General features: G+C 65.9%; 3 protein-coding genes across 5 annotated transcripts; 2 read left to right on the top strand and 1 right to left on the bottom strand.

Moving 5' to 3' along the window:
* Window positions 1–221: 221 nt before the first annotated feature.
* AK1 (adenylate kinase 1) lies at window positions 222–5,803 on the top strand. Of its 2 annotated transcripts, none has more exons than XM_049832145.1 (7): window positions 222–302; window positions 2,153–2,195; window positions 3,323–3,358; window positions 4,128–4,291; window positions 4,511–4,627; window positions 5,076–5,267; window positions 5,574–5,803. In XM_049832145.1, the coding sequence occupies exons 2-7, from the start codon at window positions 2,186–2,188 to the stop codon at window positions 5,637–5,639; spliced, it is 585 nt and encodes a 194-aa protein (XP_049688102.1). In that variant the 5' UTR covers window positions 222–302; window positions 2,153–2,185; the 3' UTR covers window positions 5,640–5,803. The 2 variants fall into 2 exon arrangements, with proteins under 2 accessions (XP_049688102.1, XP_049688103.1); XM_049832146.1 differs by having other exon boundaries at window positions 281–344.
* Window positions 5,804–8,723: 2,920 nt separating this feature from the next.
* Window positions 8,724–20,143, top strand: ENG (endoglin). The gene is made up of 15 exons (XM_049832100.1): window positions 8,724–8,846; window positions 12,846–13,003; window positions 15,327–15,461; window positions 16,048–16,210; window positions 16,404–16,560; window positions 16,739–16,871; window positions 17,101–17,275; window positions 17,362–17,504; window positions 17,629–17,766; window positions 18,053–18,097; window positions 18,222–18,332; window positions 18,436–18,681; window positions 18,899–18,962; window positions 19,061–19,162; window positions 19,619–20,143. Exons 1-15 carry the CDS (start codon window positions 8,789–8,791, stop codon window positions 19,735–19,737), a joined length of 1,947 nt encoding a protein of 648 aa, XP_049688057.1. The 5' UTR covers window positions 8,724–8,788; the 3' UTR covers window positions 19,738–20,143.
* FPGS (folylpolyglutamate synthase) lies at window positions 20,115–25,489 on the bottom strand. 2 transcript variants are annotated; one of them, XM_049832101.1, is made up of 15 exons: window positions 25,363–25,489; window positions 23,956–24,084; window positions 23,786–23,839; window positions 23,605–23,669; window positions 23,403–23,517; window positions 23,200–23,277; window positions 22,840–22,901; window positions 22,638–22,740; window positions 22,462–22,539; window positions 22,239–22,386; window positions 22,061–22,159; window positions 21,693–21,843; window positions 21,514–21,589; window positions 21,150–21,216; window positions 20,115–21,053 (listed from the first exon to the last, which is right to left on the bottom strand). In XM_049832101.1, exons 1-15 carry the CDS (start codon window positions 25,468–25,470, stop codon window positions 20,629–20,631), a joined length of 1,758 nt encoding a protein of 585 aa, XP_049688058.1. In that variant the 5' UTR covers window positions 25,471–25,489; the 3' UTR covers window positions 20,115–20,628. The 2 variants fall into 2 exon arrangements, with proteins under 2 accessions (XP_049688058.1, XP_049688059.1); XM_049832102.1 differs by lacking the exon at window positions 25,363–25,489 and adding an exon at window positions 24,201–24,305.
* Window positions 25,490–25,725: the final 236 nt, after the last annotated feature.

Below are 25,725 nucleotides of genomic sequence, written 5' to 3' on the forward strand. Positions count from 1 at the left end.
GGAAACTGAGGCACGGAGGTGGGGGGGGGCCGTCCGCTCCCCTCGGCCACGGAGGGCCTAAGGGCATCCCAGCCCCCGGGACCTCCCCACCGGCCCCACAGAAGGAGCACCGATGCTACGGGGAGTGTGTGTGTGTGTGGGGGGGGGGGCGATCCCCTCCCGCTGCCCGTCCCCTGCCCGTCCCCTGCCCGCTGGGCGGCAGCGGCCCCGCTCCCGGCATGCACCGCGGCGCCAGCGATCTATATATAGCGGTAAAAAGAGCCGGGCAGGACAGCAGGCAGCTGCCCGCCCCGCACCCAGAGGTCAGTGTCCCCCCACCACCACCACCACCAGCCCCCGCCTCGGTAAGGGGTGTGGGGGGGTCTTCCCGGTGCCGCAGCCCCTCCCGGCCCCGGCCTTGTTGGGGAGGGGGGGGGGTTATTGCGGCACCGGCGGTTTTTGGGGGGCTTATGGAGGAGGAGGAGGGGGGGGGCGGGTGTCTGTGCCCGCCGATGCTGCCCGGCCGGCTCCTGTCACCGGGGAGGGGGCTGGCAGCATCGGCTGGGAGAGGGGAGCGGTGCGGGGGGGAGGGGGGGCGTTGCAGGGGATGCTGAGGGGTTTGCGTGGGGTGCTGGGGGCATCGGTGCTGAGGGGGTTGCAGGGGTGCTGGAACCGTTGCAGGGGATACTGGGGGGCTTGTAGGGGTGCTGGAGCCATTGTATAGGGTGCTGGGGGGCTTGCATGGGCGCTGGAGCCATTGCACAGGTCCTGGGGACTTGTGGGGGGTGCCAGGGGGCTTGTAGGGGTGCTGAAGCCATTGCATGGGTGCTGGTGGGGTTGTAGGGGTGCTGGAACCATTGCATTGGTGCTGGGGACTTGCATAGGGTGCTGGGGGGCTCACAGGGGTGCTGGAGTCATTGCATGGGTGCTGGTGGGCTTGTAGGGGTGCTGGAGCCATTGCATGGGTGCTGGGGACTTGCAGGGAGTTCTGGAGGGATTGCAGGGGTGCTAGAGCAGCCCAGTCCTGGGCCTGGGGTCCTGGGGAGGGGGAGCTGGATGCCAATAGGATGGGGTGGGGGCTGGGCGTGGGGATGGGTGGGTTGGAGCTGGCAGTGGGGTGAGATTGGTGGGAGCACCCCAGGGTGCATCCTGCGATGGCCTTTGCTGGGGAGTCACAGGCCACACTACGGCCCCAGCCCCAACCCGCTGAGCTCCCCGGCCAGCACCCCCTCCCCATCTCCTTGGGACCAGGAACCTCCACATCACCCTCACCTTGCACCCATGGGCCCAGCACTGCGCTGGATCAGGCCCCAAGCCCACATCGAGAGCCAGGGCTGCCCCCAGCCCATCCAAAGTTGGTGCCAGCGGTCCTGGGGCTCGGCGGTCCCCACAATTAGGGATCCCGGGGGTCCTGCACCCTCCCAGCCCCACCCAGACCCCGTGGGTGCCATCCCAGGCTTTGGCCCCACAGCACATGTGGGACGTGACCCGGTGCCGGTTTCAGCCCGGCCATACTTAGCCTCTGCCCTTTCCCAGCTGTAACACGACCTCGTCAGCGGCCACCGGCTCATTTGGCCACTGGATGTCCCGTCCCAGCACCCCGTCCAGCCGGTTTGGGGTGACGCACTGCGGCCAAGCAGGTTGGGTGCTGCGGGGCTGGGTGCGGGCAGGTGGGGTGGCCAAACTCACCCCCACCCCCCAAGGTGACGGGGGTGCAATGGGGTGCTGCAAGACCCCCCTTAGGGCACCCCCCCAAAAACCAGACCACGGGGAGCTAGGGGGATGCTGCCTGCATCACTTGGTGTCCTGGTGACACTGGTCAACCCAAGCTGGTTTCCAGCTGACAGGCAGCACCCCAGGCACGGGGATGTGGTCAGGGCACGGGAGGAAGCCGGTAACGTCACCGCGCGTCACCCGGCATGGGGAAGCCCTCACCGCAGCCGGATGGGGCGGGTGGCTGCCGGGAGCCAGGTAGGTGATGGCCGTGGAAGCAGAGGTCCCGAGGTCCCTATTTTAGGGCCAAGCCGGGGGTTGGGTCTTCCGACCCCCGGCTTGGCCATGGAGCTGGGTACCAGCATGGCAGGGAAGGGAGAGCCATTGTCTCCTTGCACCCCAGCCTTGGGGACCTGTGTGTCTCAGCTGTGCTATTATTTATCCTACTCTTCTATCGCAGCCTGAAGTGCTCCTGTGCCTGGTCTGCGGCAGCATGTCGACAGGTGAGTGCTCCATCCCGCTTGCATCCATCCCCTTTGTATGCATCCCCTTGGTCCTCCCGCATCTGCCCCCCCCTGCATCCATCCCCTCAATCCCCTTTTCATCAATCCCCCTTGCATCCATCACCCCTGCATTCCCCTGTCCCCCTTGTATCCATGCCCCCCGCATCTGTCCCCTCCATCCCCCCTGCCTCTGTCCTCCTTAGGCACATCCCCTCCATCCCCCGTGGATCCCTCCCATTTGTCCTTTGCATCCATCCCCTCGGTCCCCTTTGCATCCCTGTCCTCCATCCCCCTTCCATCCCTCCCCTCTGTCCTCTCCTTTCCTCCCTCGCCTCTGTCCATCCCCCATGTCCCTCCAGCCCCCCACGTGCCCCATGTCCCCTCTGTCCCCGCCAGCCACTTGGCTCCTTCCCCAGCTCTGGGGATTGCCGGGTGCTGGAGGAGTTGAAATTTCAGCTGGCTGTAATCAGGAGATGGGAGAGTGGCCCCAGAGCAGCTCGGCTTTATTTTTAGCTCTGCCTCCCCCCGCGGCGTCGCACCCCAGCATCGCCCCATGCCGCGGCCGGGCCAGATCCTGCAGGTGGTCCGGGACCCTGTGCCTGGGTGCTCAGCAGGGGACAGGGCTGTTAGTGCCACCTGCACATCGGCCACCAGGTCCAGGGACCGATGCTGGGGTTCAGGGACTGCCGGGGGTTGCGCCAGGCGCTCGAGGTGTCTGTGCCAAGCGGAGCCTGCCACAGCCCCCAGTAGCCCGCCGGGGTGACAAGCCGGCCGCAGGGATGGATGTGGCCGGTCCCCGCCCGCAGTGGAGCCGTGGACAGTGACTGTCTCCGGGACACCACACAGCAGTGGGATTCCAGCCCCATGGCCGAGGCACCATGGGGTCTTTGTGCTCAGCCAAATCCAGCCTGGCCGTCCCGACCCGCCCAGGTGATAAGGATGAGGGGGACATGCGCCTGCTTCCCTCGGCTGCTTCCCTCTCCACCTTCCCACCCCCAGGGCTCTGGAATCGGTCCCCTCCATCCCCCGGAATGCCTGCCCCAGATCTGGCACCCCCCGGGGCCACCTCGCTCCCTGATGGGCTTTCTGGCTTTTGATAATTATTTTTTTTCCTTTTCCTCCTCCAGAAAAACTCAAGCACCACAAAATCATCTTCGTGGTGGGTAAGTCTGTGTCCGGGTCCTATAGCTGGTGGGGTCAAGGCCACGGCCCAGCTCTTTCCCCCTGCACCCCCTGGGTGGGGGCTGTGGGGAGCAGCTGGTGCCCAGGGCTGGGGAGCCGGGGCTGGAGGCTGAAACTGTGGGACCTTGGCTGTCCCCAGGTGCTGTGGGGTGGCTGTGGCTCCAGTCCAGCTCCTTGAGGCCATGGTGGGGTGTGTTGGGACCAGGAGGGCACCTCTGGCTGGGCCATGAGGGGGTGGCATGGGGTGGCAGTGTCTGGGGTGATGTGACAGTACACCTGGGGTGTGATGTCCTGAGTGCCAATGGGGTGGTGATGGCCAGGTATCAATGGGACAGTGATGTCCCGGGTCCTGGATGGGGTGGTGATCTCCTGGGTGTCATCAGGCAGCGATGTCCTGGGTGCTGATGGGGTCATGACAACCTGGGTGCTATTGGGACAGTGACGTCCAGGTGCTGATGGGATGATGCTGATGTCCTGGGTGCTGATGTGGTGGTGATGCCCTGGGTGCCATCAGGGTGGTGGTGCCCATGTGCCGATTGCCAGCAGCCCATGCCACCCCCAAGCACTTTGGTGTCCCCCAGCCCATCCCAGGAGCAGCTCTCCCTATCCATCTGGTGCTGGGCTTGGGGATGCCGGCCCCTATCTCACTGGGCTCTGAGGACTCCTGTGGGTCTGTGCTGCCGCTTCCACGTACCCCTCCAGCTCCTTACCTATGGCTTGGGGCATGTCTGGCCCTTGTGTGACTTGCAGGTGGCCCTGGCTCAGGGAAAGGGACCCAGTGTGAAAAGATCGTGCAGAAGTATGGCTACACCCACCTCTCCACGGGGGACCTGCTGCGGGCGGAGGTCAGCTCAGGCTCGGAGCGGGGCAAGAAGCTGCAGGCCATCATGGAGAAGGGCGAGCTGGTGCCCCTGGTGAGTCCATGTGCCCACTGGCTGCCACTCAGCAGGGCATGCGGGTAGGGGTGGCTGTGGGGACACCAGATACCACCACGACGGTTGGCATGTGGCGTGGGGACACGTCCATCCCTGCCACCCCAGGGGGAGGTTGCAGCAGGGATTGGGGGCTCTGGATGCTGGGGGGGAACGCGTTGTCCCAAATCAGCCCTGGCAGCTCTGTCCCCTCCTCCCCAGGACACAGTGCTGGACATGTTGCGGGACGCCATGGTGGCCAAAGCGGATGTGTCCAAGGGCTTCCTCATTGACGGCTATCCCCGCGAGGTGAAGCAGGGAGAGGAGTTTGAGAAGAAGGTAAGGGCTTATGCCATGCCACGCCACCCACCATCCATGCAGAGGGTCTCCACGGTGCCAGCAGCCCAGCCTCCCCATCCCAGAAAAGATCCCATCCCAACAGGGTCTAAACTGGGCACTGTCCTAGCCAGCAGGTCCCCCTGCCTTGGGGACAGCCTGTGCCCCTGATGCAGTGGGGGGACATCTCTCCAGGATGTCCTCAGGCTGACAGAGGGTGACCACAGTGCTGGGATGATGGCGATGACAGAGAGCCAGGGCTTGGCCATGGTGTCCCTCCCTTCTTCCACGTGGGTCTGGGGTGTGCCAGTGGCCCCAGACCCACGTGGAAGGAGGCAGAGGATGGCATGGGGACATCCATGACCCCCATGCTCACCACCACCATCTCCCCAAACCCAACCAGACCCACGTCGGCTCGGCGTGGTGACAACTGTGTCCCTTCTGTCCACAGATCGCCCCCCCCACACTGCTGCTCTACGTGGACGCGGGGAAGGAGACGATGGTGAAACGCCTGCTGAAGCGAGGTGAGACCAGCGGGCGGGTGGATGACAACGAGGAGACCATCAAGAAGCGTTTGGAGACCTACTACAAGGCCACTGAGCCTGTCATTGCCTTCTACAAGAGCAGAGGCATCGTCCGCCAGGTAAGCAGGGACGTGGCCAACGCTGGCACCCTCCAGCCCCACGGCTTGGGGCGCACGTGGTCCCAGGGGAGGGGAAGTCATGGATGGGGGTGATGAGGGAAGGGGGAAAAACTCAATCCCACCTCGTTTGGGGTGGGCTTCACCCTTCTGGTTCCCAACATGGAGACCCCCTCCAAGGGTGGCCCCACACCGCTTTGACCTAAATCAACCCTGATCTCTATGCCCATGGCCAAAATCCATCCCTGGAAAAGCTCCGCTCGTGCTGTCCCCTCGGGTGAGCCCCCCAGCTAACCCCTCCGCACCCAGCTCAACGCCGAGGGCTCTGTGGAGGAGGTTTTCCAGCAAGTCTGCTCCCACCTCGACAGCCTGTAGCCGAACCCCCAGCCCCGCTCCCCCGCCCCCGGCGTGCTCCGGCAGAGACAGCGGAAGCGGCTTTATCCTGTTTTCGTGGACAGAGCTGCGGAGGAAATTTCAAGGACATTGTGTTTGGCTCTTTCCCGTCTCTCCCCAGTAAAGTTCACTTTAATGAGCCCAGACTTTATCTTTTTCTTCTGTCGCAGGAAATGAGTTTTTCTTTCCAGAGATTTTTTTTCTTTTTTTTTTTTAACCCCCCCCCCCCCCACCGTCTCGTCCCCCCCCAGCCCCTCTGGAGCTGATTAAGGGCAGGAAGTGGGTGTTTATCCCACCAGGGCAGCGGGATGCTGCGCTCGGAGGAAGGGAGGGAGCATCCCCACTGCTCACCCCAGCTTCCCAATCCACAGCCTGCAAGGAGCCTCCGGCCACATCCTCCAGCCGATCCCACTTGCCCCAGTCCCGTCCCGCTTGCTGAACCCCCTTGTGCTCTGGGTGTGTGTCCCTGGAGACATGGGCAGCATCTGAGCCGTATCCTGCACATGCATCCCTTCCCTCTGCCTTTCCTGTGGGCTGCCCAGGCCTGGGGGTGGCCAGATTCAGACCCCACAGTGGGCCCAGCTATGCTGGGATGGATTTCCATCACTTTCCTACCTTGGTATTTCCTCGTTTCTTTTGGCTGTCAGGGTTTTTTGGGGTGCGTGGTGGCTGCGATGTGGTGTTTCGGGGTGGCACAACTCCCTGGAGCGGGGTGCTCCCTGCCCTGCTGCATCTGGGCACCTGCTGCCATCGGTGCCACCTCTCAGCCCAGGATGCAGCCCTGTCCCCGGGGGCTGAGGGACTCGCTGGGGACACCCAGCTGAGCCTGGCCACCAGGCTGGGTGTCCTCGTGGGTAGAGGACAGGGTGGGAGTCCTCATGGGGGGGTGAGTTGCAGGGCTCCCCCTCCCAGACAGGCAGTTGGGGTGCTGGTGTGGGGGAAGGGGATACGGGGGTTCCCCAGCATCCACAGAGCTGCCCAGGCATGATGCCACAGCAGAGGGGCTGCAGCAGGGCTGGGGTTCACCCAGCCATAGTGAGGGCAGGAGGCAGCAGAGCTGCAACCCCGGCAGGGCCCCCCACCACTCACTTTTGGGCTGCTGGGAGCTGGGCACAGAGCCAGGGGGCCGCGGGGGGGGGGGGGGCTGGCAGCACTGGGGGCAGCTGAGGTCGTGGGGCCGGCGCAGAGGAAGGAAGCGAGCAGGGAAAAAACAAAAATCCTCAAGAAGAAAACCCAAACTCGCCAGGCTCCAACATCAGCCCTGTGCCCGGGGAGCAAAGGAGCTACCGGCAGAGCTCGGGGTGCTGTGGGGAGACAGCCGTGCAGCCGGGCAGGAAGGATGCGGCCATCGGACCGGGGCTGGGGTGTTGCCAGCACAGCTGAGCCGAGGCTGGGGTCAGCGGGCGCTTGCCTCATGTTGGTGGGGACGAGGGGACAGGGGGGATGGGTGATTTGGGATGCTACAACCTAAAGCCGGGGAGCGGGGTGACCCGCCTCCCTTGTGCCTCCATTCCTCTTTGGGTGTGCTGTGAGCGTGCCTCAGTTTCCCCAGGTGGTGGGGCTGGGAGGGGGGGACCCTGCAGTGCCCAGCAGACATGGGTACCCTGCCCTCCTCCCCAGCATGGCCCCTGGCTGCTTGGTTGATGGGTTTTTAGATTTTTTTTTCCTCTGGCTGGAAAGCCTGAGGCCTCCCCCATAAGTTGGGGGCGGGGGGGGGAAGATGCTGTGCTGGGGCTGAGCTGGGTGCACCAGGCTGTGGGTGCAGCCACCCCGCAGCCACAGCCACCCTCCCGCCTGTCACCCTGCAGCCACCGCCATCCCAGGGTCCATCCCCGAGGGCCTCCTGCTCACGGCCCTGCAGTGTCACCGCGGGGAGAGGGGTGCGGGAGGGCTGGGGGTGCCCGTGCCTGGTCCTGGTCCCCATCCCCAGCTGAGCACCCATCCCTACGGTCCCCAGGAGATGGCAGTGCTCTGTCATGGGAGATGTCTGCTGCTCGCCTCAGGGTCACAGACACCTCCAGGGACATCCTGGCTGGTGTGGACAGGTTTCACTGGCTTCCCTGGCAGGTCCCCACGCCGTCCCCCTGCCCGTGGCCGTGGGTCGGGATGGAGACAAGCCCCGGGGGCCTGACCCACCCCTGGCACAGGGTTCCTGGCTCCCAGCCTCCCCACTAGCTCTCACCTCGGGCAGCAGCCGCTGGCGCGTGTGGGAGGCATGGGGCAGGGGTGCAGAAGTGGCTCCCTGGGTGCCCCCAGCCACCCCATGGCTCCCACCTCAGCGGTGCTTCGCTTCACTGTGACCCCCTGCCCCAGGGGACCTCTCCCCCCCCCCCCCCCCCCCCCCAAACCCGCCTGCCAGGCAGGGATGTCCAGGCCATCCCCGGCTGTGGCCTGGCCACAGGGTACAGGCAAGGCAGGCAGCGGTGCTGTAGGCCCCTCCATCTGCCCACAGCCCCAAAGTGGGCATCCAGGGCCGTGGGACAGTCACCGGCCTGGGACACGGTGACCCCGCTGGGGTGCTGGCTGGGGGCAGCGTGGGCTGAACGTTGGGGTGCCATGGGGCAGCTCCCGTCCCCATTGCCATGGGGCAGCCCCCTGCTCACTGTGCAGGTCAGGCTGTGCTGCAGCAGTGGGGGTGGGGGTGGGGGGGTATTTTGGCGGGTGCACCCCACCCGAACCCGGGTGTCCCAACCCTCCGCTCACCGCTGCCGGCCCGGGGGGGGTCCCAGGGGACACCCACCCCCAGTACCATTGCCCCCTCTCCCCCCCTCTCTCCGGTGCTCAGGGCGCTTCCAGCGCACTCCGGTGGTGACTCCCGGCACCGCGCTCTGGGGAAACTGAGGCACGCCGCCTCCCGCGGGGGGGTGGTGGTGTCCCTCCTCTTCCCCCCCCCCCCCCCCCCCACGGCCCGTTTCGGGCAGATACCGCCGCCCCCCCCCCCCCCCCCCCCGCCGCCGGCACGGCCCCAGCGCCGCCAGCGGCATTTCCTCCCGGCGCGGAGCCGCGCCGCCCGCGGACCCTCCTCCTCCTCCTCCTCCTCCTCCTCCTCCTCCGAAGGGAGTCGGTTTCCTGCCGCCGCCGCCGCCGCCCGGCACTCGGCGCTGGCTCCCGGGGAGCGGCCGCAGGCGGACATGGCCCCCCGCGCTGCCCCGCTCCTGCCGCTGCTGCTGGCTCTGCTCGGCCGCCCCGGTGAGTGGGGCTGGGGCTTCAAGGAGGGGGACACACCGGGATGGGACCCCCTGGATGGGACCCCTGGGACGGCGGCGGTGGTGGGACCCACCGGTGACTCCGGGCTGGACGGGGTCCGGGTCCCCGGGGGGGTGGCCGAAGGGGTCCTGGCGGTGCCGGTGCGGGCAGCGTCACCCCCCCGGGAACCTCTCGGGACAGAAGTTTTTTTGGGGGGGGGACAGCCCCGGGGGTGGGGAGGGACAAACCTCCCCCCAGCCCTGGGGCGGACACACACTATGCGGCCCGGCTGGTCCCCGGGACCCCCGAAATCCAGGCTGCGTCACTGGGACTCGGGAGGTGTCGAAGGCGCTGTTGCTGTGCCCCGGCCGAGGCAATGGCACCCAGGGGCTCTGGGGTGGCTTCTGTGGCCTCCCGGCACTGCCGGGGGTGTGGGTCGACTGGGAGCCGGGGGGCGAGGAAAGGGGAAAAACCCTGTAAAGCCCCGCGTGGGTCGTGGGGACAGAGCTGGGGGTTCGTCTGCCGCCGGAGCATTCTGGCAGAAAAGCACTAAAGTCACCCCGAGCTCCCTGCGAAGCCACAGGGCAAATTTCAAGGGGCAACGTGCTGGGGGACGCCCATGCTGGATGGAGGGCACGGGGCTGGGGGACCCCGGGGTGCGACCCGCCGGTGGAGGAAAAGGGAACTGGGAAGGCAGCAGGAGGCCGGGACCAGCAGCACTGCCTGTCCTGGCTGGGTCGGTCCCTCCTGGCCACCGCGGGGGCCAGCGCCGGTGGGTGCTGCCAGGCTCAGCACCCGCTCCCTGCCTACTGTCACCCCCCGGTCACTGCCCGGTAGCTGTGCCAGGCAGTCCCTGTCCGGTGAGGCTGTGCCGTATGGGCCACGTCCCCTGTGGCTGTGCCGTACAGTCCCCATCCTACATAGATGTACAGTAAGTTCTGCGTCCTCCCTAACTGTGCGGTACAGTCCCCATCCTTTAGGTGTGCCATATGGTCCGTGTCCTCTGTAGCTGTGCCATACAGTCCCTGTCCTATGGCTGTGCCATGCAGTCCCTGTCCTGCATATATGTGCAATAAGGTCCGTGTTCTCTGTAGGTGTGCAATACAGTCCCCATCCTATAGCTGTGCCATATGGTCCACATCCTATGTAGTTTTGCCATAGAGGCCCTGTCCTTCCTATCTGTGATGTATAGACCCTATACCATGTAGCTGTGCCATCTGGTCCCCATCCTACACCACTGTGCAATGTCACCTCTGTTCTACGTAGCTGTGCCATACAGTCCGTGTCCTTTGTATTTGTCCCATACAGTCTCCGTCCTATAGGGCTGTGCCGTACAGTCCCTGCACTAACACGGCTGTGCTATATGGGCTGAGTCCTATGTAGCTATGCCATATGGTCCCTGTCCTATTTAGCTGGGGTATATGGTTCCCATGCTACGTAGTTGTGCTATACAGTCCCCATCCTCTGTAGCTATTGCATACTGTCCCTGTCCTATGTAGCTGTCTAATGCAGTCCTTCTCCTAACTGTTCTATATGGTCCCTAGCCTGTGTAGCTGTGCCAAACAGTTCCTGTCCTATGTAACTGCAGTGCAGTCCCTGTCCTACGTAACTGAGCTATATAGTCCCTGTCGTACATGACTGTGCCTGTATGGTCCCTGTCCCGTGTAACTCCACCATATAGACCATGTCCTATTCATCTGTGCTGTACCATCCCAAACTTATGTAGCTGTGCTATATGGTCCCCATCCTATGTGACTGTGCCATACCGTCCCTGTCCTATGTAGCTATACAGTCCCTGTCCTGCGTAGCTGTGCCACATATGCCACGTCCTGTCCGGCTGCTGCCTCTCTCCAGCAGGGATCCACGGGACTGGGGGTGTCCACAGCGGGTGCAGTGCTGAGGGTGCCCACGGTGGGCACAGTGCCACAGGGCCTCATGGACACAGCAGGTTTCCGGAGGCGGGGGACTGGCGCTGCTCCCCATGGGGTGAGCACGGCGCTGGGTCGACCCTTCCTATCCGCAGGGAGAGGCTGCCCAGTGCTTGGCTGACTTAGAGAGGGGCAGGAATGACATGGCCTGCATCAGTCCCAAAGCCTGGTCCCATCTGCCCTGTCAGCAGAACCCCGATGCCACCTCTGCACGGTCCAACAGCCAGCGGTGGCTCGGAAGGTGACAATCCCCCCTCAAGTTTGCAGTGACCCGGGCTGAGACCGGCCAGCTTGTTACACAAATGCCGAGGCGGCACAGCCGGATGCCGGGATGCCAGAGCGGCGCTGCCCGTCCCATGGGGCATCCTGCGCTGCCAGAGCCACCCTGGCTCCGCACCCCCCAGCCCGGCACCCCTGGGCGTTGCTCTCTGCCCAGGGCCTTTGATCTGCTCCCAAAACCCCAGGAATCGCCCCCCCCGGTCCCTGACCCGCGGGGGAGCTGCGGTGGGACTGTCCCCGCTCTCTGGTCTTGGCTGCGCCGGAGCAAGGGAGAGGGCAGGCGGCTGGAAAAACATAAAGTGGATTTTCTTTCTTTCTTCCTTTTTATTTTTTTTTCCCTTTCCTGGAGTACAAAAATAACAGTGCCCTTATCTGATTGCCCCGGGCTGCCCAGCTGAGCCCCCTTATCTGATCCTGACATAATGCTGGAGCCCGCTGCCTCCAGGGACTGACGGTGCCCGGCTGGCACTGCTGCCCTGCATCCCCTCTGCCGGCATCCCTGCCCTGCGCCGGGGGCGAGCCCAGCCTCGGCCCTACCTGACCTCCCCGCGGGATGCTGCCAGAGGTGTGATGAGCTGCCCGTCCTCTGCCCAGCAATGCCAGGGGCCTCTCGTGGCTGTGCCCGGTGCCGTCGGGGCAGGAGCAGAGGGGAAGAGGGACGCAGCCTGCGGCGCCCAGATAAGCGGCTGTTTATCTTCCTCCCGATGCTGCCGGCCGCACGGCCGCCACGCTGGGGGGAGGAAGCGCTGGACAATAGGTGGGCCCACGGCAGCGTCACCGGAGGGGGGGTCTGCGCCGTGACCCTGCCGCCACAGCCACGCCACCTCGATGGCGAGACATGGACCGGGGGTGCCGTGATGGGCACATGGCACAAGTGGCCCTTTGCCGGCTGCCGCATCCCAAAGCCTTGACAACCCGGAGCATCACGCCCTCCAGCCCCGGTCCCTGTGGGGTGGCTAGGCGGCCCTGGCGCGGGATCCAGTCACCTCCCGGCGCGGTGGCTGGAGCCCCCAGGGATGGGAAAGGATGGGATGGGAAGGGACGGAGCCCAGTGGTCACCTCCAAAGCAAACACAGCATCCCAGGCACCGTCTCCCCATGGGAAGTCCCCAGCTGAGGCCATGGGGCTCCACGCTGCCCAGCCCCCTCCAAGGGGGCACCCATAGGTGCAAGTGGGTCCCTAGGACACCTCCCGGCACAGGGGCCAGCTCGAGGACAGCCCGGCCGCAGCAGGGCTGCCTGGGGCAGGGGAAATGGCCGAGGCAAATGGGGATTTACAGGATCAGGCTTTCAAACGCGCTCAGGATTTCCCTTGGCAGCCGCCCACCAGCCCTGCTCGCTCGCGCGCCGTGCGGGGGGTTCGGGATGGGGCAAAGCTCACGCCTCGGCGCCTGCGGAGGATGAGCTTTACGGCCATTTCCATACCTGAGCTTCCCGCTTTCCTGCGGCTTAGGGGATGCGGGGGGGCTTCCGCCACCGCCCGAGCGTTCGGGGCAGCTGGGCGCGAGTTTTGGCACGCGGCAGCGCCGAGCGGGGACAGCGGATTTTTCCAGCCCGGATCCGAGGGTCATTAACGTGATTGCTGGCAGCGGCAGACGATCCCTGAGCAAACACGTACCAGATGGTCCCGCAGGCACTGTGCCGGCAGTGGGGCCGTGGTGAAGCCGTGCCGGGGGCAGGGGGACAGGCCCGGGGCTGGCATTGCAATGCAGCCCCCTCCCACATCATGTCCCCTCCGTGTCTTGTCACCCCACGTCTGCATGGCGGGGACTGACTGTCTCTTATTTTCCTCCCAGACCCCGGGAGAGCCGAGGGCTGCGACCTGCAGCCGGTGACGGCGGAGCCGCCCATCACCCTGTCCTATGCCACCAGCACGGTGCCACGGGGCTGCGTCAGCAGCAGCTCCATAGGCAACAGCCATGAAGTCCACGTCCTCAGAGTCGAGTGGTCCAAGGTGAGCAAGTGGGGTCCCGGTGCATCACCCCGGCACTGTCATTCCGGCACTGTCCACGCCGGGCAGCGTGTCCCGGCAGTTGAAACTGTTTCCTCTGACTAAGGCACAGCAGGAGGACCTGGATTAACCTCTTCACCAAGCTTCTTCTCCCAGCGCAGCCACGGGTGTCTCTGGCCCTAACAGAGATTTAAAGTCTTTAGAGGCAACTTTTCTAGCAGCCCATGCTGCTAGGACCGTCTCTGCGCTGGATGTCCCAGAAACCCGTTTCCCTGGGGAGGTGGCCTGGTCCCAGCTCGGGAGCAGGGCAGAGCCCCGGGCACCCAATGGGGACCACACCGGAGAGGGAGGGATGGAGAGAGAGATGGATGGAAGGATGGAGCAGGGATAGAGGGATGGAGGGAGGCACATCACTTGAAGGCAGCCGAGCGAGCGGAAACCTGGTCGCCAGCATTTGGACAGCCTGCTGAGGGGCGATAACCACGCTGTGGGTGCCCCAGGCAGCTTTCAGGTGAGGATGAGCACAGAGCAGCAGCAGGGCTGGGGCTGCATCCTTGGGTAGCACTGGTACTGGTTGGTACTGGTGGGTGGGTTTAGAATAGAATAGAATAGAATAGAATAGAATAGAATAGAACAGAACAGAATAGAATAAAATCATTTAGGTTGGAAAAGACCTTCAAGACCATCGAGTCCAACCATCAACCATGCCCACTTTGCACTGGTGCATCGATTTGCACCAGCACCTGAATTTGCACCAGCATGTGCGTTTGCACAGCTGCTCTGCAGCATGGCCCAGCAACCCTCGTGCTATCTGGGCCCCAGCAAACCCAGCATTCGATTTGGGCCCAGCCCTGGGCCACCCGGCGCCACGCTCCCCCCTCCCCGCCGCCTCCTGGCTCTCCCAGTTCTGCTTTTCAGGGGGAGGCAGGAGCTGGGCCAGGAGCCGCTGGGGCGGGTGCGTTTTGCAAGGACCCCTCTGTCGCAGCTTGGTGTGACGTGGCCCTGGCACCCAGGCTCGTGAATAAGCGCCGGGGCCGGGGGTGCCCCGGGGTTGTCACCGGCGGCAGTGGGGGACACGCGCTGATGTCACGGCTGCGGCACCGAGCCCTGCGGCGCATGGGGGGAGCCAGGCAGAGACGCGGCTCCACTCACAGAAGAATTACTGGAAGCCGCTTTCTATAAGCAGATCCCCACGATGCAAAAAAAAAAAAAAAGAAAAAGAAAAAAATAACCTGAAAGGCGGCGGCGGGGCAGTAGCAAGGCTCCCGCCGCTCGCGCAGCTGAACAATGGAGCGCCACAAAACACGCGGCAGGAAAAAAAGCCACCGGCTCCTCCCCGACGCCCGGGGCCACCCGGGGACCCCGGCCACCCACGCTCGCCACAGGGCCACAGCCAGGCCAGGATGCCCACAGCCCCATCCCGCCGGCCCAGTGCCCGGCACTGGCAGCTGCCTCCACCCCCATGGTCCCCGGCTGGTTTTCCCTGCTTGCTGCCTGGCTCAGCACTTTGTGAGCGGTGATTCAGGCAGCAGTTGCCAAACTTAGCGCCTGGTGTTTTGGCTTCCCCATCCAGATTTCTGGCTGGGGGCCACTGGGCAGTGCCGGCCACGGAGAGCGGTGTGTGCCACTCCTGTGCCCCCAGCATCCCTCTGCACCGGTATGGCTGGTCTCAAGCCTGGAGCGGCTGCATGGTGCTGGGATGGGGCTGGGAAACCCAGGGGGACATCCCAGTGCCCAGGGTGAGGATGCTCTGGTCTTCAGCGGGGGGACACCCTGATACCTACAGTGGGGATGCCCTGGCCCCAGTGTGGGGATGCTCTGATTGCTGGTGTAGGGATGCCCCAGTCCCTGGTGTGGGGACATGTCAGTCTGGTGTGGGGACATGTCAGTCTCTGGTGTGGGGACACCCCAGTCTGCAGTGGGGTGACACCAGGGTGGCCAGTGCAGAGATTACTCAGTCCCTGCTGCAAGGATGCCCTGGTCCCCAAGGGGGTGTGCCTAGACCCCAGTATGGGGGTGCCCTGGACCCCAGTGTCACCAACACTGAGGTGGGAATGCTCTGGTCCCTTGCTTAGGGGAGCCAGGGGTTGTTTTCCCCCCCCCACTGTGGGTACACATCCATGTGGCATCTCTGCATCCCCCCAGCCTGCCCCCTAAACCTGGCCACGGCTGCCTGCGCGTGGCTTGTGCTTGGGGTCAGCCCGAGGGCTCTCCCTGCTGCCTCTGGCTCCGGGAACAGGTGGGGTGGCCGGGGGGCACCCCGGGAGGTGACAATAATTGGGGCTTGGTGGCTGCGGTGGTGACACTCTCCCCTTTTCCCCCCCAGGCTTCAGCCTTCCCACTGAAGGTGTCCGTCACACCACAAGCTGGTAGCTGTGCCCCATCACCCGTGCTCATCCTCCTGTGTGCCCGCTGCTCAGCCATCATCACGTCCCCGTGCCCGGACCTGATCGTCCACACCGTGAGTGCCACAGCCCCGCGCCAGGAGCAACCCTGGGGGGCAGCAGGGCTGGGGCCATTCCTAAATATATTTGGGGGGGGCATCCCTGGAGGAGACTGGTACCCCCAACTCTGGAGACGGTGCTCATGGTGCCCCCGGGAGGAGGGAACGCAACTGGCCGCTGCCGGCAGCGCTGAGCACGGGGCTGGCTGGGCAGGGAATGACGCACAGGGCTGGAAAAAGCTCCCGTTTCCTCCGGATGGCGGGAGGAAGGTCAGGGATGGGGTTTGGCTCCAGCGAGCTGAGCTGGGCCCGGGCACTTTGTTAGCAAAATAAACCTCCTGCTTTGTTTGTGGCTAATAATAAAGTGGGCTGAGCTCTCCGCGTGCCGCCGGCCGCCCACACTGCTCCCAGCCTGTGGCCCCAAAAATCCCTGTTCATCTGGGGTGACCCCCACCCACGATGGAGCCAGGGCTCCAGGGATGCATCCTCCTGCATCCTCCATGCTGGGGGAAAGGTTTTTCACACTTTCACCGTGCCGGCCTGTGCCAGGGAGGGATGCACCTTGCCCCTCCTACCCCGGCTCAGGCTGCCGCTCGTCCCGCAGGACGCCCATCTCAGCCCAGGGACCATCGAAGCACAGGGCCCCGAGCCACCTGTGGCCGCCAGCGAGGGGCAGCTGCTGGCCTGGGCTCGGGATACCTACAGGGGCATCACATCCTACAGCGAGCTGCGGGACCCCCGCTGGGTCCAGGTCCGCCTGGGAGAAGGTGCGTGGGGCCAGGGGCTGGCACTGGGGGGCCAGGGTGGGCAGCGATGCTCTTCCTGCTCCTGAAGGGTGACAACCCACCGGGGCGAAGCACGGTCCCGGGGGAGATGCTATAGGGACCGATGTCCCTGGCCCGGAGCATCTCCCCACCTGCTGAGCACGGTTTGGCTTTGGTGACCCCCCCACCTCCACAGACACCGACAGCCCCCGGGACTGCATCCCCCAGGAGCGCTTCAATGCCACGCTGCACCTCGAGACTGAGGTCTTCTTCCACGGGGTGAAGGGCTGCTCACACGGGGACACCCAGAGCACCAGGGCTGCCCACATCATCCGCCTGCAGCCTGAGCCCAGGTACCGCGCAGTGCCGGCAGCGGGACCCCCGGGGGTGGCAGGGCGGTGGGACATGCTCGGAGATGCTCAAGAAGGGGTTGGGGTGTCTCACAGGCAGAGACCCCCCCCATCCCAAGGAGGGGTACAGGGTCTACTGGTGTGGGATGCTGATGCTGGGGGGAATCTCGTGGTTTCGCAGTTCCCCCATCACAGAGGTGAACTTGTCCCTGAGCTGTCCGGAGAGAGCCGTGAGCAACCAGATCCTCATCCTGCAGAGCCGGGCCAACCTCACCTGGTCCCTCTCCGTCAACAACTGCCACATCCAGTTCTTGGTAGGGCCCCTCTTAAGAGGGACATATGTTCCCCCTCACCCCCACCAAGGGGGCTGCCAGATGCCAAGAGATGCCGGTGGCACGGGGAGGGTGGCAGGAGGGCACATGGGGACATGGCAGCCCCCTCGCTGCAAGCCCTCCTAACCCAGAAGCCGTCCCTGCCTTGAGCATCCCTGGCTGTCCCCATCCCCGCTCAGCCCACCCTGTGCTGCCCACTTCCCTACCATAGGTCTCCGGGAACTACAAGATCATGTCCATCTCCCCGATGCTGCTCCCTGGGGAGCTCCTGCCTGATACAGAATGGGGCCTCGTCGCCAAAGCCTTCGAGAAAAACTACAGCATCATCGCCTCCTATTCCGCCATCCCCGCCAGCACCCGTGTCAGCCTGGAGATCCAGGAGCACGGTGAGGCCCCTGACGCCCCACGGCTGGGCAGGATGGGGGGGGGCCCACTGCCCCCCACTCAGCCCCCCCATCTCTCTGGCTCACAGAGGCGATCAGGAGGGCACCCGCAACACCCACCCCCCTGGCCCCCACTGCCAACTCGTTGCCCCACACGCTGCTATTCATGCTCCGTCCCTGGAAGTGCACGGATGAAACCATGGAGATCGTCATCGCCAGGTCCCACCTGGAGGTAAGGGGGGTTGGGGGGGTCTGATGCCTGCCAGTATCACCCAGGGTGGGTTGCATCCTGCTTGGGGTGGGTGGGATGGGGCTCTCCCCAGCCAGTGAGTGACCACTGGGTTTGTTTCTCCCAGCCCATCAAGGATGTGGTGAACATCACACTGCGGGACATCAACTGCCAGGCAGAGAAAAATGCCACTCACTTCATGCTGAGAACCCCCCTCAGCCACTGCGGCACCTCGCTGGAGGACAGGGGCCACGCCAACAATGAGGTGAATAGGGGGCCAGCCGGGGCACTGCCCCCAGCCCTGTTGATGCCCCACGGGGGCTTCAGTGATGCCCGGTGGGGCTTCTCCACTGGGACGTCCTTGTTTTTTCATGTCTGGAAACATCCTGCTGCAGCGCACAGCTGAGCCCTGCTGCTGCGCCTGGGTGCTGGTGGAGATGGGCGGGGGGGGGGGGGGCGGGTGGTAGGACCCCCATCCCATCCTAGTGGGAACAATGGACCCCAACCGTGGGGACCACTTGGCTGATCCAACCTTCTCCACCTTCTGGCAGCTCATCCTCAACCTGGCCAAGGGTGCAGCACCCCGGAGCGTGCGGGTAAGAGCCGGGTTTCCCAGCGGGACCGGGGAGGGGAATGGGACTGTGGGAGAAGGGTGCTAGTGCCATTGTCGGCTGGGTGCTGGGGGGGGGGTGGTGACATCAGCACCATCCCCACTTGCAGGTGGCTTTCGAGTGCAAGATCCCACGGGAGCTCTTCCTGCGCCTCTTCCCCACTGCCGCCTTTGAGGCGCCGCAGACGGAGCTGGAGGTCAACAAGGAGGCTTTTGTGCAGGTACTGCCACCGGCTCGGTGCCTGGGTTGCAGGGGGGGTCCAGCCATCCCCAGGCTGGTGACCCTGATGATGTGTCCCCCTTCCCCCCTGCTCTCCCCGGCAGGCATCCATGCGGTGGGAGGACCACCCGTCCGACCTGCAGCTGAAGGAGTGCTGGCTGGGGGCACCGGGGCGGGAGTCGGTGCTGCTGGTGCAAGGTGGGGAGGCGCGCGGCAAGGGGGTGACCATGATGGAGGGCCCCCCCAGCAGCCACGGGAGGAAGGTCTGGCGCTTCCGCTTCACCTACGCCATCCCTGAGGGCGGGCGCGTTCCCTTGTCCACCACCCTCAAGTGCAACGCCGGCTTGCAGGTCAGCGTGAGTAACCCCCCCACCCCATGATGCCACCGTGCTGGTCCCCACCATCGGCGGTGGCAGCCTGCCAGCTTTGTCCCACACTGCGGAGTGGGGAATCCCAGCTGGGAGCAGCACCCTCAGTCCCCAAAGAGCCTGAGGGCTCCCAGCCCTGTCCCCCTAATGGGATGTGGGTCTTCCCTCCCACCCCTCACCACCGCCTCCACCTCCGCAGAACAACACCATCTTTGAGAAGGTCCTGGAGGTGACAGTGAAGGACAGCTGGCGGCCACCCAACAGTGAGTTTGGGGCAAGGGAGGGGGCTGGGGCAGGTGTGGAAGTGGGTAGGAGACACTCCCCCCAGTGTGGTGGTGCTGACGGCCTCATCCTGCTGCAGATCACGGTCTGGGGCTGGCCGCCGTCCTGGGCATCACCTTCGGTGCCTTCCTCATCGGGGCACTCCTCACTGCCGGGCTCTGGTACATCTACTCGCACACCCGTGAGTATCCACCGCCCCTGGTGATCCCCACAGTGGGATGCAGAGGGGCCACCCACGTGTCCCTTGCTGGGTTGCCCATGTCCCACCCTGGCCCAAAGCCCCCCGGGCCAAGGTCCCCATGTGAGCCAGGGACCAGGCTGCTGCATTGCCATCATCCGTACGGCCTTCCTGGCAATGCCACAGGGGAATAACCCCACAGCTTCCCAGTGTCCCCCCTACTGCCCTGGGGTCCCCTGCTGCCACCTGCCTTAACTCCTGCTCCTGGTGCCATCATGGTCCCCCATGCCCATCTCCATCCCGGGGGCTCAGGGGCCGGGTGGGGACCAATGCGGGAGGGTTCAAGCATGGGGGCTGGAAAGTCCCATGGGGATGAGCCATGGCCACCACTGGCCACCCTGAGTCTGGTTTCCCCTTGGTGTTTCTCCCCCTGGCCCCATGGCGGGCGGTGTGAGCCAGGTCCCACCTCCAAACTGCAGCCGGTTTCCAGCACGGCGCCAGCCTCGGAGAGCAGCAGCACCAACCACAGCATCGGCAGCACCCAGAGCACCCCCTGCTCCACCAGCAGCATGGCCTGACCCCCCCAGGCCCCCCCGAGCCTGGCCAGCCCCCACCTGCCGGACTTGGGGACACATCCCAGCTCCATTAAGCTGGTTTTTTGCCCCAAATCTCAGGCTGAGCCCGGAGGGGGCCTCCGTTACTCATTCAGTGAATGCTTTGGCCCCCCAAGGACAGCCCACACCAGGGAGGGGGGGCACCCTACAACCTCCCCAGGGTCGCCCGCTGCTGGGTGCGCCAGGGAGGTAGAGAGAGCAGCTATTGCCAAAGCCCCCCCAAGGCTCCCCATCAAATGGGGGCAGGGGGGGCAAAAGTGGGTGCCCCCAGGATGTGCCCCAGCACTTGAGGTGACACCCACAACCCTCCTGCATTCCCCCAAGAAGGCAGCAGGCACCACTGGGAGCAGCAAGGTTTATGGGGGAGGGGGGGGGGTGCAGGGCTGCTGCTCCCCCACAGGGCGTTGGGCAGAAACCACCCTCCCCAGCTCCCCATCCAAGTTACAAACTCTTATTAATAATAAAAATCTTCCCTATGTTAAGTTAGTAGTGCCCTGATGCCGAGCCTCGCTGCAGCTTGAGGCTCTCACCTACTCCCCCCCTGCAAAACCGTCCACCCCCCCCCAGGCACCGGGACTCCGGCACAGCCTGGGGCAGCCCCCTTACAGCCTGGGGCCCTCCCTAGTTGGTTTCACCAAGGTGGGCCGGGAGCATACCCCCCGCGGCCAGTGTCCCCAGCGGGGACACAGGTACAAGGCACTGGGGTGAAAAGATCCGAGCCGGGATGGGGTTGGGGGTCCCGCGTGCCCCCTCCCAGCCATCTCCAAGCATCATCGGGGGCAGAACCGGTAAAAAGTAAAAACCGGTAAAAAGTACCTTCAAGTAAAGAGGGGCAAAGCCCCATCCACCCCCACGTTACTGGGAGAGCGCAGGGTCGAGCAGCCGGAGGACCCCCCCCACCAAGTGCAGGCTCCCAGTGACCAGGACTCGGATGGCGGCCGCCTCCTGCAGCAGCACGGCCCCGCTGCTGGCGGCAGGGTGGTGAGCCCCCGTGGCGCTGGGTGCTGCCAGGTGGGGGTCCCGGCCCTGTGCCACCCACCGCAGCGCCTGGGCCAGGCAAGGGAAGACGAGGGCTGGGGAATTGAGGGGTCGCGGGGCCGGGGGGACCAGAAGCAAGGTCCCTCGGGCAGGAGCTGGCTGCAGCAGCCCCCCTGCCCGCAGGGGGGCCGAGAGCCAGGGGTCCTGCCCCGCTTTCTCCTCCAACAGCCGGGTCCATGTCTGCTGGTTCTCCAGGCAGCGGGTCAGGGCGGTCTCCAGTGTCACATTGAAGTTTTGCTGGTCTGGGAGAGATGGGGATGGGGGTCAGGGATTAGATGGGGCCAGGAAGGGGTCAGGGATGGGGGGGCCGGGGAAGACCCTGGCTCCCTGGCACTCACCCGCGTTGCTGGCCATCGACACCTCCGTGAAGTTGGGGCAGAAGACAGCGTAGTCAAAGTGGCAGGGCTATGGGGAGAGGGGGGGTCAGTGCTGTGGCAGCCCTCAGGACCCACCCATGGGATTCCTACCAGGACCTGTCCCATATCTGAGCTCCCCCCTGTATCCAGGGCTGCAAGACCCCTGGGTGGGGGGCACTGAGGCGGGATACAACCAGGGACAGCAGGGTGGACAGACAGACAGACAGCACACGGCATCAGCTCCACCTCGTGGCTCCATGCACTCACAGCAAAGCAGGTCCCAGCACAGGCAGAGAACCCAAGCATCTGGGCCCACTGACACCCCCCCCCCCCCGCAAAACCTCACCAGCAGCAGCTTGAGCAGTGCCGCCGTGTCCCGGTCCCCCGTGGCGTTGAACAGCAGCACACGCACCTCGGAGCCGCTGCGGGGAGAAAGGGTGGGGGTGGCCCGTGCCCCATGGGGACCCCCGGCACCACCACCGTGCCCCGCCATGTGTGTCATTTCCCCCCCCATCCCCTCCTTACTCATGGGGCTTGTCCTGGTTGAGGGCAGCCTGGCGGAACCAGCGGACGCAAGCCTGGATGCTGCTGGTGGTGTGAGCCCCGTCCAGGTACCACGTCACGGGGCCGCGGGGCAGCACCTGGGTCCGGCCCAGCCACTCCGTGTCCCGCAGGCCTGGGAGCGAGGGGGGGGGGCACAGGGCATGGCTGGGACCCCCAGATGCCCCTCCAGCACTGGGACCCCCGCAGGGATCAAATGCGGGGTGGGCAGCCAGGCTGTGCCCTCCAGTACAGGCAGCACTGGCCAGGGACCCGGTGTGGTGTCCCCCCGCCGAGCCCTGCAACACGACAGCAGGGGGAGTGGGGGGCAGCCCGGCACAGCCATACCGCACCTTGGATCATGGCATCGGTGGGTCGAAAGGTGGGCGCCAGCGGCACCAGCCTCCCCACCAGCTCGGTGCCTGATGGCACCTCCTTCAGTTCCCCGAGACCTGGGGGGACAGGCGCCCTGCTGAGACCCTGGGGGACACAACGGGGTCTGACGTCCCCGTCCCCGTCCCCCCACCTTACCCCGGCAGCCGCGGAGCTGCAGCCAGGTCCGTGCCAGCTGCAAGGCCAGGGCAGCGTTGGAGCGTTGGTGGGCACCTGCCAGCCCCAGCTCCAGCGCCTGGTTGTCCCCCTCGAAGGCATCCAGCTCCGGGCAGAGGTAGAGGGGACACTGCGGAGAGAAGAGGCTGAGCTCCCCCCTGCCATGGGGTATCCCCCATGCACCCCCCACCACCACCCAACTCACCTCCCGCTCCTGGGCTCGGTCCCTCAGCACCTCCAGCGGCCCCTCCGGCTGCGCCACGGTGAACGCCGGCACGCCAGGCTGTGAAGGACGGGGGTGCTCAGGGCCATGGGGCTGCTCAGGGCCACGAGGGAGCACACCTTGAAACTGCGAGAGGGTGGAGGACTGGGTCTCCCTACCTTAAAAATGCCCCCCTTCTGCCAGGCGATCTTCTCCATGGTGTCCCCCAGGATGCTGGTGTGGTCGATGCCCAAGGATGAGACCCCACACACCACCGGCGCCCTGGGGACACAGCGTGGCAGTGTCCCTGCTGTCCCTCCGCCGTGGGGACACCAGGCCCTGGCAGCCCCGGGGGACAGGCTTGGCTCCGCTGGCTCCTACCTGATGATGTTAGTGCAGTCGTAGGCGCCACCAATGCCAACCTCCACCACCGCCAGGTCCACCTGGGGACACGGGGACACTGGAGCCATCACAGGGTCACCAGCAGCATGTGTCCCCATGGATTCAGGGATGCAGGTGGGGCCCAGTCCCTGCCACCGTCCCTCCAAACCCATGCCTGAACGTGCACCCCACTCGTGGGGAGACCATCCACCTGACACAGCATCCCCTGGTTACAGCCACAACAGCCCGACCAATGCCAAGTTCTGCCCCAGGTCAGGACTAGACCCCAGGTGTCCCCCTTCTCTGAAGTCCCCACCAACGTGACATCCCCATCACAAGCTGGAGGCCACCACCACCTACCTTCTCCTGCAGGAAGACGTGGAAGGCCATGATGGTGAGGAAGCGGAAGTATGCTGGCATGCTGGCACACGCCGGGTCCTGCCGGGCAGAGCGGCCATAAAAGGATGGCACAGAGCATCCCCAACCAGCACTGGGGCCCACAGCCCCAGGGAGGGGGGGGTCCCAGGAGAGGAAGCACCCCCCACAAGCCCTGCCACCCCCACCTTGGTCTCCTCCAGGCGGTTGTAGACAAGCCAGAAGTACTTGCTGAAGAGGTCCTTGCTGATGGGCTGCCCGTTGATGCGGATTCGCTCACGCACCTGCACCAGGTGAGGGGAGCTGGGGGGCGGGGGGCAGAGCAGGTGGGGGCCATGGTCAGGCACAGCACCACCAGCCCCCGCAAACCTCCTAACCCCCCCTGCCCACCTGTAAAAGCCAGTCTTCAGCCCGTAGTTGCGGAGTATGGACTCGGTGAAGGCACACACCGAGCCCTGAGGAGACAGCAGCGTTAAAACCCCCTGTACCAGGGTAGGGGCAAACGGAGCCACAGATGCTGGTGGTCCCCCTCGCCCCCCCAGGCTCCCACGGCACTGCCCGCCCGCCTCACCTTGCCCTTCGTCCCTGTGACGTGGATGATGTTCAGTCGATCCAGGTCCTCGACCTGCAGGAGGTCAACCACCCCGTGAGACCCCCGCGGCAGCCAGCGCTGAGCACGGCAGCACCGCTGCTGGGATGGGGGGGGGGGGGGACAGGGACAGCGACCAGGACCCCCCTCACCTTCAGCCCGCTCCTCTCCAAAAAGCCCTGCATGGCTTCCAGCTGGGCTTGGGGATCACCACGTTCCCGCTTCACCTGCTCCAGGTAGCTGGCGTTGGTCTGCAGGGTGTTGAGGGTCCGGATGGTGTCCTGGAAAGACCCCCAGAGATGGTCAGGATGGCGCCCATCACCGCAGCCTCAGGGCTGTGCCCACCGCCATGGCCCCGGGGGCCAGCCTGCCCTGTGCCCTCTGCGCCTCCACCCACCCCATGGGGCTCGGTTCCCTCGGCAGCACCCGCAGCCACCCACGCCGGCGGCATCTCCGCCATGGCCCCGCGGGGACGTGCCGGCAGCGCCAGCGTCTGTCGCGGGGACGCCGTGGGGACAGGCTACTTATCGGCAAGGGGAGCCCGCCCCTTCCCGGGTGCCCCTTGGCCCCACGGGGCAGGAGGGGGGGGGGGGGGGCACAGGGCAGCCCAGCACCCAGCCACCCACCTCTGCCCCGGCGGCACAAGGCCGCCCGTGGGCGCGAGCGGGCGGTGCTCCGGTGCTGGCACCCGTGCCCGCTGGTGTTTAATTACAGGCGCAAACGAAGCAGCAGAGCTGCACCTGCATGGCTCACGCGGGACACCCCGCCGCACAGCCACGGCCGCTGCCAGAGGTCACCGGTGCTACCGAGCTCCCGGAACCCGCACCGGGGGGATGGCGGGCCTGGCCCCGGCACCGCTGCGGTGGGGACCTGGCGTGGGACAAGCCCCGCGTCCCCAGCGTGGGGACACCCCACCCGAGCAGCCGGGCCCCGTCCCGGCAGCCGGCGGCGCGGGGGACCCGTGGCGGTTCTGGCTCCGGTGAGCGCGGGGCTGGGGGCAGGACAGGTCCCCTCTCCCGGGGGGGCTCCGCACCGTTCCTCACCCTGGGGACCGCCGGCGTCCCCGCGAGGCCAGGCAGCCGCGCGGGCCCGGGACGCGCCCCTGCCTGTCGGACCGCGTCCCGCCGCGGGCCGGGGTCACGCCGGTGCCGCCACGAGGGACGGAGGTTTGCGGGGCACCGGCGGTCCCCGGCGGAAAGAAGGGCGAGATGATGAGCGGCGGCCGGCGCGGCCCCGGGCTGCGGGAGAGGGGCAACCTCGCAGGCGGGGCCGGGGGTCCGGCCGCCCCGCACGGTACCGGAGCCACGTCGCTGTCCCGGCCCCGTGACCCGCCCACCCCCGAGCTCGCACGCCTGCGGCTGGAGAAGGGACCGCCGGTGCTGGGGAGCCCCGCCGGCCGCCCTCCAGCGCCGGGCTCGGTAGGATGCCCCGGGCCCCAGCGCGCAGTCCGGCGGGCTGCAGCCTCCCGGTGCCCCCGACGCACGATCCAGCCCCCCCCCCCCCCCCGCGGCAGCACTCGGCGCGAGGACCCGCTCCCCTCCCCCCCCCCCCGCCCGTACCTGGTAGTCCATGGCGGGGGCACGCGCCGGCCGCGTGCTGAACCGGCGCTCGGCGGCGGCAATTGCCCGCAACGCCCCACGTAGCGCGCGCAGCCCCCTCGCCACCATCCCGCCGCGCCGCGCGCCTGCCGCCGGGAGCCCGCGCCACCCCCTGGGGCGGGACCACCCCCACCAGCCCCCGCCCTCGCCCGCCGCCATCTTTGAAATGGGCAGTGCGACGCCACGTCGGAGGGGGGCGCCATCTTTGCGAGGGGCAGCCAGGGAGGAGGGAGGGCGAGCGGGCGTGGACCCTTCCTCCTCCCCCGGAGCCAGCAAGCCCACCCCGGCTTGAGGTTCCTCGGCACGGCCGAGCCAGGACTCAGC

Source organism: Accipiter gentilis, chromosome 29, assembly GCF_929443795.1.
Source record: "Accipiter gentilis chromosome 29, bAccGen1.1, whole genome shotgun sequence".
NCBI classification, from domain to species: Eukaryota; Metazoa; Chordata; class Aves; order Accipitriformes; family Accipitridae; genus Astur; species Astur gentilis.

Excerpts from the sequence above, each read along its gene's own strand:
- ENG (XM_049832100.1), top strand. The coding sequence starts at position 8,789 with ATGGCCCCCCGCGCTGCCCCGCTCCTGCCGCTGCTGCTGGCTCTGCTC. Across the intron at positions 17,505-17,628 it reads TCGCCAGGTCCCACCTGGAG|CCCATCAAGGATGTGGTGAA; the intron begins GTAAGGGGGGTT and ends TGTTTCTCCCAG. Across the intron at positions 19,163-19,618 it reads GTACATCTACTCGCACACCC|GTCCCACCTCCAAACTGCAG; the intron begins GTGAGTATCCAC and ends GGTGTGAGCCAG.
- FPGS (XM_049832101.1), bottom strand. The coding sequence starts at position 25,470 with ATGGTGGCGAGGGGGCTGCGCGCGCTACGTGGGGCGTTGCGGGCAATT. Across the intron at positions 23,670-23,785 it reads TCACAGGGACGAAGGGCAAG|GGCTCGGTGTGTGCCTTCAC; the intron begins GTGAGGCGGGCG and ends CTGTCTCCTCAG. Across the intron at positions 21,844-22,060 it reads CACCGATGCCATGATCCAAG|GCCTGCGGGACACGGAGTGG; the intron begins GTGCGGTATGGC and ends CCTCGCTCCCAG.
- AK1 (XM_049832145.1), top strand. Across the intron at positions 4,292-4,510 it reads AGGGCGAGCTGGTGCCCCTG|GACACAGTGCTGGACATGTT; the intron begins GTGAGTCCATGT and ends CCTCCTCCCCAG. Across the intron at positions 5,268-5,573 it reads GCAGAGGCATCGTCCGCCAG|CTCAACGCCGAGGGCTCTGT; the intron begins GTAAGCAGGGAC and ends CTCCGCACCCAG.